Consider the following 12,405-nt stretch of genomic DNA (forward strand, 5'->3'; position numbering starts at 1 on the left):
AAGACTCGATAGTTGTGGGCTAATTCTCTAATTTTCAGTCAGAGATTTTTATAAAAAGAAATGGGTACAACAGAAATTCCTAATTTTATTCCCCAATCTATCATTTCAAAGATTAAATACTGAAATTTTCTAAAGGTAGAATATATTTATTTAACTCATGGTCTATGCTAAGCATTCATTTTATTAGCCCTGTAGATAAGTATTGGTATCTTAATTTCACCAGATGAAAAAACAAAAGGTGAACATTTTGGTCCATGGTCACATAGCTAGTAATTAGGAAACCAAAATTGAAAACATGTACTTTTCAACTTCAAAGTCCATGCTACACATTGATGATCACAATACACCTTTTCTAGATTTTTGTGAGGATTAATTTGATAGTTTGTGTATAGTACTTAGCTGACATACCAACTTGTTTCTTATGTATTTTTATTATGATTTTTTATTAATACAGTAGAAGGAGAATGGGCTTTGAAGCTAGTGCAGAGGGTCATTCTACTTAAAGTACATTTTTCCTCTATTTTAAATGAAATTAGTGTAAGAAAATTCACTTTGAGCAATTTTGCATTGTGCATCTTAAATCAGAACAGTATTTTCATTCTCATAAGTCACACTTTCTTTCAAAAGACAAATAGTGCTGCACTTATTGAATTAAAAAACCAAGCAGTATCTTTTTAAGTAAACTATTTCTATGTAACTGTGCTTTTACATAGAAATAACAGAACCTAAATTTCCTTTCTTGAGAGCTTGTTTGGAGGTTCTAGCAGAGGAGCGCAGCTACTCCTATACCCTGACCAAAGACCGGTCCTCTCCTCAGGGGGGAAGGTCGTCCTCTTCCACCTAGCGTGCAGCTTCGGGAGGGACGCACATGGATTGGTGAGGGAGGAGGGGGACACCCGCCTAGCCAGCCAGATCAGCCGAATCAACCCTGGCCATCAATGGGGTGACAGATGTCGCAGCCAGATCGCCCTCACATCCAAAAAATTTCCTTTCTTATAGGTGAAAAGTTAATTGAATACGGCCAGGTAAAACTGGGCTAAGTAGAAAAGTCAGACATTGCATTTGCCCAGTTTTTGTTAAAATTTTAAGAGTTTTTTTAAAAATTATTTTAAAGAGAATTAAATAAATATTTCTAATCTCTACCTGATGAAATAATCACATTTCTAAATTTTTTAATTTTTATAAATTAGCATTACTGAAACACTATTTTCTGAATTTTGAAGGTAGATGTATATGTACAGATATCTCAATGAGAACATAGAAAGAAACTCTAAATGGTCCACTTGAAATTAAAACTCTTCCCTTTGGTCTCCCTAGTGAGGAGTGCTTTTACAAAAGGCTGTCCTTTACAAATACTCGTCCAATATGACATTAATCTTGCTATCACACTCATCATCACTACCATCTCTTCTTACATTTAAATAGTATTTGAAGTGTTAAAAGCACTTTTATATTTCTTCTTCATATTGATGTAACTCTTGAAAGGTAAATCCCTAATTTATTCTTCTTAAGGTAGGTTTGAACTCAGGAAAATAGTGACTAACACTTAGCATTTACTATGTGTCTGGTACTCTCTTAAGTTCTTTACATACCTTAATTCCTTTAACTGCACAAAAACCTTATTAGAGACACAGTTGTTGTTCTTATATTATAGACTAGAGTCCCAGTGCACAAAAATTTGTGCACTCGAGGGGGGGGGGGGGTCCCTCAGCCCAGCATATGCCCTCTCACATCTGGGACCCCTGGGGGGATGTCCACCTGCTGGCTTAGGCCTGCTCCCCGGGGGATCAGGCCTAAGCTGGCAGTCAGACATCTGTCTGGCAGCCCGGGAGCCCTCGGGGGATGTCCCCTTGCCAGCGGGGAGCAGGCCTAAGCTGCAGTCGGACATCCTTAGTGCTGCTGAGGAGGCTGGAGAGGCTCCCACCACCACCGCTGTGCTGGCAGCTGTCAGCCTGGCTTGTGGTTGAGCAGAGCTCCCACTATGGGAGCACACTAACCACCAGGGGGCAGCTCCTGCATTGAGCGTCTACCCCCTGGTGGTCAGTGTGTGTCATAGTGATCAGTCATTCCCAGTTGTTCTGCTGTTAGGGTAAATTTACATATTACCCTTTTATTATATAGTATAAGGAGAAAAAGGCACAGAGAGGTTAAGACACTCACTTAAAATCATATAGCTCATAAGTGACAATGGCAGAAATATACAGTAGACAATTTAGTTCCAGAAGCCATGCTCTGTCCCATAGCTCTGTGCTGTCTGGCTTGTAATCTGACAAGGGACTTATCACTTAGAATAAGTAGTGATGACATCCAAATTTAAAACACAATGTATTACACATGTTGATTCATGATAATGGCAGAACTTTCAGAAAATGAAATTCATTATAAATGCTTCCTATAAGGTTTGCTCAAAATGACTACTTACACAAAGGTAACTGGAGCTCTGACAATGTTCTTATGTTTCTGTACAAGGAAATAAATTCTTACTCTTGCTTACAAATTCTAAATTATTGATTAATTTGCATCATAATTTCTCCTCCTAATACTCATATGTTTATAACACATTTTCCCTTGGATTTAAAAGGATCAATGAACAGTCTCAAGTTCTGCCCCTAATTCTCCCTATAATCCTATGGAACACTCTAGCTACAGTTATTGCTATCTTCTCTGCACTTCCTCAAGGGGAGAAATTAGATCTGCCTTCTTTACCATTATATCTGTGTTGTTCCTGGCGTCTGTCATAATGGTGCCAATTGATGAGTATTTATTAAATAATGTCTGACTAACTGCTTCTTGGAACTTAAGTAACTTTGACAAGTTGCAGCATGCCATGGTTTTAAAAATAGTGGCAAGACTGGATTCCTAAGAAAGCGTCAAGTCTGGTCAGTTTAGAGCTTCCTGGACAGAAGCAAGTCATTTTTAGTGATGGAGCTACGAAGTCGATAGGGCAACTTGCTGTTACTTGGGGAATAACTACTTACTTGGACAACAAATAGAGAAGAAACATCTCACTTCTTGACACCTTCTTTCTGGTTGACCAGTGGTGTATGGCGCTTGTACAAAATCTCACAGTGAGAAGGTTGGACCAAAAATATTACTACATTCCACACACATTCTGAAAATTGAGCATGTACTTAATCTTTGTCAAAAAGAAATCCCTGTTATTTGATATTTTAAAAGGATTTTAAATGTCTAATAATTTACATAACATTAAGATTTCTTCTGTGAATATAAAACATTATATGTATGGCACTGCTTTGTGGCTACTACTGTGGCAGCAGTGGGGACAAAGAAAAGAATGTAAAGGGTCTCTGTTCTCCAGAAGCTAAAAATCTACTGAAAGAGCAAATCTCAAAAACAATGGATATGAAGATAGTGTTCAAACTAGTTCGAGGCATTTTTTTTTTTACCAATTACATTAGACTAAAATCAGCAACACTTTATATTCAACAAATTGTGGATTAATTATTCATTTAAGAAAGTTTTTATTGAGTCTAAAAAATATCTCTACAGTGATTCCATAGATAAAATGTGGTATCATTTTTGTTGTTTTTTTCCATTTTTAAACATTGATTTTAGAGAGGAAGGAAGGAATGGAAAGAGAGAGAGAGAGAGAGAGAGAGAGAGAGAGAGAGATGAGAAGAAATATTGGCTGCCTCCTGCACATCCCTTACTGGGGATTGAACCTGCAACCTGAGCATGGGCCCTGACCAGGATTTGAACTGGTGACTTTTTGGTGTACTGGACAACACCCAGTCAACTGAGTCACACTGAACAGGGCAACTAAAATGCGGTATCTTTTATTTCATGCTGTTATATTATTGTTCTCCTTCCAGATGCCCAGAGAACTTTATAGCAGTGTGTCAATAATGCAATATGCTGATGCTCTAATAAAATGAATTGATAGCAGATGGTTTCATTTTCAGAGAGACCAAGTATATAGTTAAATTGGTCCTCTTAGTAAAAACAGAAAAGTTAGAAACATCTGAAATTTCATTCAATACTCAACCCATGCTTATGCTGGTCTGTGGATTACCCTGAGGAAATGGTAGCTATGAGAACAAGGAGTAAAAGTCTAATAGATACAGCTTTCAACTGTCCCATATTCTTTCATATTACGTTATTCACAATGTGCTACTTAAAAATATATGAGGCTAATCACAAGGTCCATTTACTACTCGAGTGTAGATGTCCTGGGGCTTCTTAGGGAGGCTCAGATTACCAGCTTCCAAAATAATTTGGAAGCCTACAGTGTACATCTTACTGGCCAAAGGTGTAAATATTTTGAAAACAATTATTAAAAGGAAAAAATTGTTCTCTACTTATTTTTTATTATATGACTAGAGGCCCAGTGCATGAATTCATGCACAGTTGGAGTCCGGCCAGCCCAGCACAATCGGCGGATCAGGGCCAGGCCTGTTGAGAGGAGTAGATGGCAGGAGGTTGGCTGGCCGGACTGCCCCGATTGGGGCCAGATCAGGGCCAGGCCAGCTGGAGGTAGGGGCTGCGGGCAATTGGCCAGGGGGCCATGCCCCTGATTGGGGTGGGGGGAGCAATTGGGGATGGGGCCAGCTGTGGGGAGGGGCTGAGGGTGGTGGTCAGCAGGCCCCAACCCCAAATGGGGCCAGGGGAGGGGCTGTGGGAGTTTGGGTGGCCAATCCCAACCCAAATTGGTATGGGCTGATCAGGGGCAGAGCTGGTTGAGGGAAGGGGCCGTGGGCAGATTGGGGTGGTGGGGGCTGATTGGGTGTGGGGCAGGCCATGGGCAGGGGCTGTGAGGAGTGGGACAGCCAGCTCTGTCCCTGAATGGGGTTGGAGGGACCTATTGGGGGTCAGCAACCTGGGGGAGGGGCCATGGGTGGTTGGCCAGCCAGACCTACCTCTGATCAGATTGGGGGGTCCGATTGGGGAAGGAGCTGGCTGGGGGAAGGGGCTGCAGGAGGTTGGCCGCTGGCCCCCACCACCCCCCTCATTGGGCCGGTTCGCTGGCCATAGTGGGTGTCATAGCGACTGCTTGTTCTGGTTGTTCTGGTGTTCGGTTGCTGGCTTTTTATATAGAGAGATTTTTGTTGGGCTTCATTCTTCTGCATTCTAACAGGTGAATTTGGAGAGGTGTGCAGTGGTCGCTTAAAACTCCCATCAAAAAAAGAGATTTCAGTGGCCATCAAGACCTTGAAAGTGGGCTACACTGAAAAGCAAAGGAGAGACTTCCTGGGAGAAGCAAGCATTATGGGACAATTTGACCATCCCAATATCATTAGGCTGGAGGGAGTTGTCACTAAAAGTAAGTAAAGTTGTAAGATCAACTTTTGTGTATGTTGAGCAGAGGTCGTTTAAACCTGAGCTCAGTCATTTAAGATATTTGATCTTTTTTTTTCATAAGTATCTAAAGATCCTAACAAAAAGACCAGTTTAAGATTAACATGTCTTTCTTTGACAAGAGAGCAAAAATATTTAACTGGTATTATATTGACAGTGTTCTTAAAAAGCTTTAAAAATTTAGAAGATAAACTGGACATTAATACAGGCTGATTAAAAGACAGAGAAGAAGTGAATTTTGGAAAAATTTCTGTTATGTAGAGTAGCAAGGAAAAACAATGTTTCAATTTTGATAGAAATTGTCAGGAACTCCCAGCTAGCTGTCTTTTCTTTTATTACTCACCACCTTCATTTAAGCTTCCAAGTCCTTACCCACCCCAACTCCCAGCTTTAGGGAAATTATGGGAGTTTGTGGAACACTTCAGAGCTATGAAAGTTGGGATCACTTTAGACCCAATGCCTTTTCTCTGTGGATTTCAAATAATTCTAATCTACAGTCCCACTTGGCTTCTTGACTTGTCTGGGGAAGCTCTAGCTCACAGCCTGTGATAGAGATCTGCACTTATTTCCTTGATGGTTTCTCCAGCCAGACTCTAAAGGAATCCCATGAGACAACTATGTGATTTTTGGCTCCAATCCCAATGAAAAGCTCTTGAGAATGCTCTGGGATTTTTTTTTTCTTTTTTTAAGATTTTAGAACACAAAAGGAAGAATAAGTTAAATTGGAAGCAAACTCTTTAGAATGTAAGACAACATGGCAGGGAATTGGGCATCCATTAGAGGATAATTGATTGGAACCAAATACCACATTCACATATTCTGTGGTTACCAATAGACATTACATATTATATTTTTCACAATGATATTTTTCTTTAACACTATGCAGAGCACTTTCTTAATGGCACTAATACCTATTCTCCTTTTAGTGTGACTAAAACAGCAGTTCCTTCCTCAGAAAAGCATGGAATAATCAAAATATACTTTGATATCCTTTATAGTTTTCTTATATAATAAATGGGATTAAGAATTTAGCAATGTAAGAACTTAACCATAACGTGTAAGCCTACATTAAGTCACATAAGAATCATTTTTTTCTCTGTACTACTATACATTAGGCCATATTACTAGTAACACTGAAATATTTTCTGACAAAAAAAAACTTTAAAAATTTTTAAATTAATAATCAAAACACTTTTAGTAGTAGTACAGATTAGGAAAATGTATGAACCCTTTGTTCCTTCAGGGTAAGACCAAACTACTTAATATCCATGGAATAGGAAGATATCTCAGTGGTGTTTTAATAATCAGTTAGTCATTTATTTTTCTTCATAGCATCCTTACAAAGTGGTTGTCCTTCATATCTTTAACCCTGCTGGAAGAGGAAATGCATTTAACTTATGTAACCATTCTTCTTTTAACTCTCAATTTTTACAAGTTTTTCTTTCTGAGTTGGCTATTATATGCCCAATATTGTAGTATGGAGATTATTTTTTTTTCTTACTACTATCCTGTGAATTAAGTATATTACAATTTCACATTTGAACAAATGGTAACTAAAGAACAAGTAGATTGTCTAACTGGAAAGTTCTAGATGTGGCATTGGTAACTTGGTCTGTTGGTTTCACCTCTATCACCAAGTCTAGTCAAAAATGTGTTTCTACTTTTTATCATTGTATTTGACTTATTTTATTTGAATTTTTTATCTTCCCTAAAAACTTAAACATAGAAGAGCATCCCTCAAGCTTCAAAAACTTTCAGTGGCCAATTAATAGCCATTAATGCTTAAAACAAATGTAAACTCTCATTGGAGTCAAGAACCATGGTATTTGATAATCAGCGACTTAAACAGAACCTGAATCATAATAGGTACTTAATTGACTAATGTTAGGAAATAAAAGATTGCTTGCTTGATTGATTGAATGAGTGAATTTTTAAAAAACACCCTACTTTTCTACCAATAGGTCTTCAGTGTTGGTTCATTTAACTGAATTCACGTTTCAGAGTAGAATTGTGAAACTGCTTGTAGCATCAGGGAGCAATGGAGAAAGTGATTCCATTTTAACATGGTCACCTAATTTCTCCAACAACTACAACTATGTAAACACAAGATGCAAGTAACTATGAAATTAAAAATTAGGTTTAAATTTAAGCTTATTGATAAGCTCTCTTATATTAACAAGTATGAGTAGATTTTTTTGCTTCCAGTGTTAAGAATTTTTGAAAACAAGTTCCTATATCTTGCTAGCTGCTTTCTATAAATTTGTTTACTGAATGGTAAGTAACATTAAGCTATAATAATTGTGGCAGGTTTTCTTTAGATATACAAATGAAATAATCAAATATGAATTATGGTCACCTGGCAAAGAAATCCAATCCATAAAACAATCCCTAAGACCAAAATTCAGGGGGAAAACACATTAAGAAAAAACAATGACCTTTAAATATTGTCAGTAGTGTGCATTTAATGCCTTATTCAAGCCTGATTCTGACATTCTAATATGGATTGTAACTACCTTATTCTTAGGGTAAAAGTTCTAAATTTGATATATCTCCCTGGTAAAATGGGCATGTAAGAAGCTGCCAAATCTGACTATATAAATCCCAGTCATCTCATACAGTGCAGGCATAACAGAGTAGCAGACTGAGAATTAGATATCGAGCTCCTTTACTGGCATATGTAAAAGCTCTGAGTCTGGCACGTGTAACTGAGAGAAAATAGAAACGCCTTAGAAAGAAAGGTAATGCATTGCTTTCAACATATGAGCAAGACAATTTTGTCACCAGAAGTTATTCAATCTACTTTTATTATTTTCTTTGTTTCCCGAGACTATATAAAGGCTAAAACAATCTACCTTCAAAGTCCAAACACACACAAACTCTCTCTCTCTCTCACACACACACACACACACACACACACACACACACACAGAGCTAGAGTGATGCAGAGCTTAAAATTTAATTAACAAAACAGCATTTAAAGAAGAGATATAATTGGTATCTAGATTAAAAATCAGAAGGTCAAAGTTCAAGGTCATATGCAACCGTACTGGTTATTGGACATCTGGCATATCAGACCACTCACAGAGACTCACTTTCTTCAATTGTAACATGGAAGTAGCATTTTTATTTTACTATTTCCAGATACTTTAAAGATCAAATAAGATTATGAAGAAATGCATTGTTAAGTGGAATAGAGCTATAAAAATCTAAATTACCACTTCTGGCGAGCTTGAGGTTTTACCAGTTAATCTTGGGAGTAGAGAAGTAAATGCTTGAAAACAATTCCTTTTATTTTTACTCAAAAATACCTTTTTATTATTGCTATTAATTGTGCTTTGAAGCACCAGGTCTATTATAATGTATAATTTTCAGCTCATTTGGAGAAAGCCCTTTATCCGATCATTATATTTTCATTATTTAAATTGAGCCATAAACAATTTTAATGGTACATTTTGAGCCTGATAGTCTTAAACAAGAGAAGGTGAGAGAGTCTCTGATCTCAAAGTAGCAGAGAGGTGGGGGCACAGTCTCTGCTCAGAGCTTGGCACTAACATGTGTTATCAATTTTAGTTGAAGTTCAAAAAGATGGAACTTTCTTTAACCAAATGTTTGAGATTTCTGCCATCACACCATTAGTCAAATGATGTTCAGACTCCAAGAAGACCTCCACTGGCCACTTTTCACTTAGTGAAACAGAAGGAATTATATAGATAAGATTGATGTGGGGTTTTTTTGTTTCCGTTGTTATTTGGGGAGGGATTATTTACTGAAAATTTTAAAAAGTAATAATAATGCACTTAACTATAAACTTTCATTACTAAAGAATGCCAAAACCATAACATTAAGATGATTTTTAAAAATAATTTAAACATTTCTGTATTGGTGTGAGAATCCATTTTACAAAAAAAAAAAAAAAATACTTAGTAATTTGTTTCCACCTTTCTATCTGCTCCACGTACAAAAAGGAAACATTACTGGAATAAGATGTCATTTTTAGAGAAAATGCCAAATTCGTGCTATTTTCTGTTAACTTCTCTTAAAAAGCTTTTTTCTGCACTTGTTTCAAGGGTACTACACCCCATGTCATAACCCTAATAGACAATATATAGTTATACTTACTTTATTAATAATGTGCAGAAATAGTTTGTTAGGATAATCAATTTTTGAAACTTTGAACATTGGTTATCGTTCGTTCAGGATCTTAATCTGATAAATCAGTTGAAGCCATCTCATTCTAAGCACCCACATAGCAAAACTAAGAAAATCTTTACTCGATATATGAAAAAAAGTGAGGCAGAAAGTGCTATTTTTATGTGCTTAAAGAATTTCTTATTTCTTCAGCATTAAAGAATGTTGTGTACTTCCTCAATAATTTTAGATAGGATGGGTTTTTGATAGTTTTGGAAAAACAAATACAACTTATAAAATATGTCATGGGCCCAGATACTGTCTTTTAAAAAGTTCAAAAATACAATATCTATCCTAAAGGAAGAAGAAATATAATTACATACTTGTGTAATAGCTGTCTGAGTAGTTCTGATCTTATACAAACTTTCAGAAGGGGAAAAAAAGAAACACTCCTAACTCATGAGGCAAGTGATATCTTGACACCAACCCACACAAGAATATTTTCAAAAAGCAAAATCACAGGTCAGTGTAACCTATGAATACATTTTCAATAACACTGCAATAATTTTAAAGGCATACATAGTAATGTATTAAAAATGATACTTTATCATACCTGTTAGTTTATTCCAAGCATGCAAAGTTGGTTCAATATTTAACATCCAAGAAAGTCACAACATTAATAGATAGAAAATAAAAAGGCAATCTCAATAAATGCAGAAAAAACAGTCATTTTAACTTAAAATATTTTCTTAGCACATCATACATAAAAAATATGTATGTCTGATAAATGTATATAATCACACAAACACACCTATAGACCTCATATTCAATCATGAAACATTAAAAGCATTTCTTTAAAAATAGAATTAAGAAGCCTGCTATCATTACTTCAATTCATTATTATACCTAAGTTATTAATTTTATTATTAGAGAAGAAAAATAAAAGGTAGAAACTTGAAAAGAAAAAAAATTGTAAGCTGTTCTTGCAATATCAAACTGAGCACATTCATATTACTACATTCACTAATTGTCATTATACTTACCAAGCAAATCAGCTGTGAATGGAGTAACAGAGAGCAGGAATGTTGTTCCTGTCTTTAAAGATATTAAACTTTATTTTAAATTAGCATCATTACATTTAAAACTTTTAAGGTCAGCTGAGTGTAAAACATATGGTGTGTTAACATTGATAGAGATGGTTGGTTAAAGAAAATTCAGAGAAACTGTTTTTTAGCTTAATTTTGAAGGCAGAGGTTATCTTTAACCAGCCTTCAATGACAAACATGATATAATCAATTGTAAATAGCACTCTGCCAGGTAATAAATATTTTACTGAAGTCAAAATGGAGTTGGCCCCTGTGCTCATTAACTCATAAACCAGTGGATATAACAGAGGTTATTCTTAACATGAATAATGTCTTGATTAAAATAGAATTTTGAAAAGATTGTCTGTATTTTACATGATTTAATAGGAAACTCACAGGGAAAAATACTCTAACTCAGTGCATTCCATGAATCAGTTAGGTATAGTACGTGAAAATCTATAACAAAACCTTTTGTTTCTAGTCAAAGGTGATTTAAGACTTCCTTCCTGGAAGTAGTGAAGCATATTTTGTCAATTTTTGTCAGTTTTCTTTCTCTTGCTTCTGCTTTTTGCTTCCACCCTGATTCTGATTACATGATACTAATATTGAGTGTGGGATAATAAGGCAAAATATCTTAATCTCATACTAGATTGTGTTTAAGACTTTTGAAAAAAAAGAATTGGATATATAAGACACACTTACTGTTAATAGGATTTAGTAGCATTTCTTTTGGAAATGAATTAAATTTCAAAATTTGTGATATTGCAGTCATCGGTAATTTTTACGTTTGCATAAAATATATTAAAGTAACGTTTATTTGATGATTGCAATAAACTTTTTTTTTTAAATATATTTTATTGATTTTTTACAGAGAGGAAGGGAGAGGGATAGAGAGTTAGAAACATCAATGAGAGAGAAACATCGACCAGCTGCCTCCTGCACACCCCCCCACTGGGGATGTGCCCGCAACCCAGGTACATGCCCTTGACCGGAATCGAACCTGGGACCTTTCAGTCCGCAGGCCGACGCTCTATCCACTGAGCCAAACCGGTTTCGGCAAACTTTTCTATGTATTGCTATATTTCACATTAATCTGATTCTTCTTTTTATAGAAAAGGTGATTAGGAAGGTTGAGGTGAAATAAGTAGAGCTGAACCTGGAGTTCTCCGACATTTTGAAACACGTTTCTTCTGTCTTCAAACAGTGGCTCAATGATTAGTAATATCTCGGAGCCACTAGGGATAGTTGGGAAAATGAACTGATTATAACATGCTAATATGCTTCCCTTAAGCTTTTAATTATGAAAAAAATCATGATTTCATGTGTACTCATAAATAAGTTTAAGAAAAAAAGCAAAATTCCCCTGCAAATTTTGTTTTGCTCATTTTTGATAAAATTTTATTTCATCCAGTCACCAGCAATAATTTAATTGAGTTCAGTTCAGTATGCATACTTAGACTTGTTTTAGTATCTCTGAAGGCAGTAAATGATAAAGGTTCTTGATGATGATGTCACTTCTAAATCAAAATGCACATGAAAGAGTATCCAAACTTGAATAGAAACACATTGCATTGTGCGCAGATGAGCTGGTAATTTATGATTTCCAACCACATTTCATATTGTTAGAACTAGTTCTCATCATTATTGCATCTCTTTTTCTTTAACCCCATTCATCATAATCAAAATCACAAGGGAAACAAGGTAAAGATACCGCTTTCCAATATAGAATATTTGTATTTGTTTACTCGTTGTACATTTCAGCTTGCTGAATCTTTGAACTTAATGTAAAGCACATTTTTAGACTTGACCATGTTAACTGGTGTGTTTATAAATCCCTAAATTGTATAGCTAAATTCAGCCTGATCCTATTTCTGAA

General features: G+C 35.9%; 1 protein-coding gene across 1 annotated transcript in view; it reads left to right on the forward strand.

Annotated features, from left to right (window-relative positions):
• EPHA3 (EPH receptor A3) overlaps positions 1-12,405 on the forward strand; it is a 365,189-nt gene that overhangs the window by 300,321 nt on the left and 52,463 nt on the right. Inside the window, exon 11 of the mRNA XM_070406036.1 lies at positions 5,096-5,281. Within this exon, the coding sequence (XP_070262137.1) occupies positions 5,096-5,281 (186 nt within the window). The remainder of the gene's footprint in view (positions 1-5,095; positions 5,282-12,405) is intronic.

The sequence above is a fragment of the Myotis yumanensis genome, unplaced genomic scaffold, assembly GCF_028538775.1.
Source record: "Myotis yumanensis isolate MYYU_CA2020_CCGP unplaced genomic scaffold, mMyoYum1.0.hap1 SCAF_2, whole genome shotgun sequence".
NCBI lineage: Eukaryota > Metazoa > Chordata > Mammalia > Chiroptera > Vespertilionidae > Myotis > Myotis yumanensis.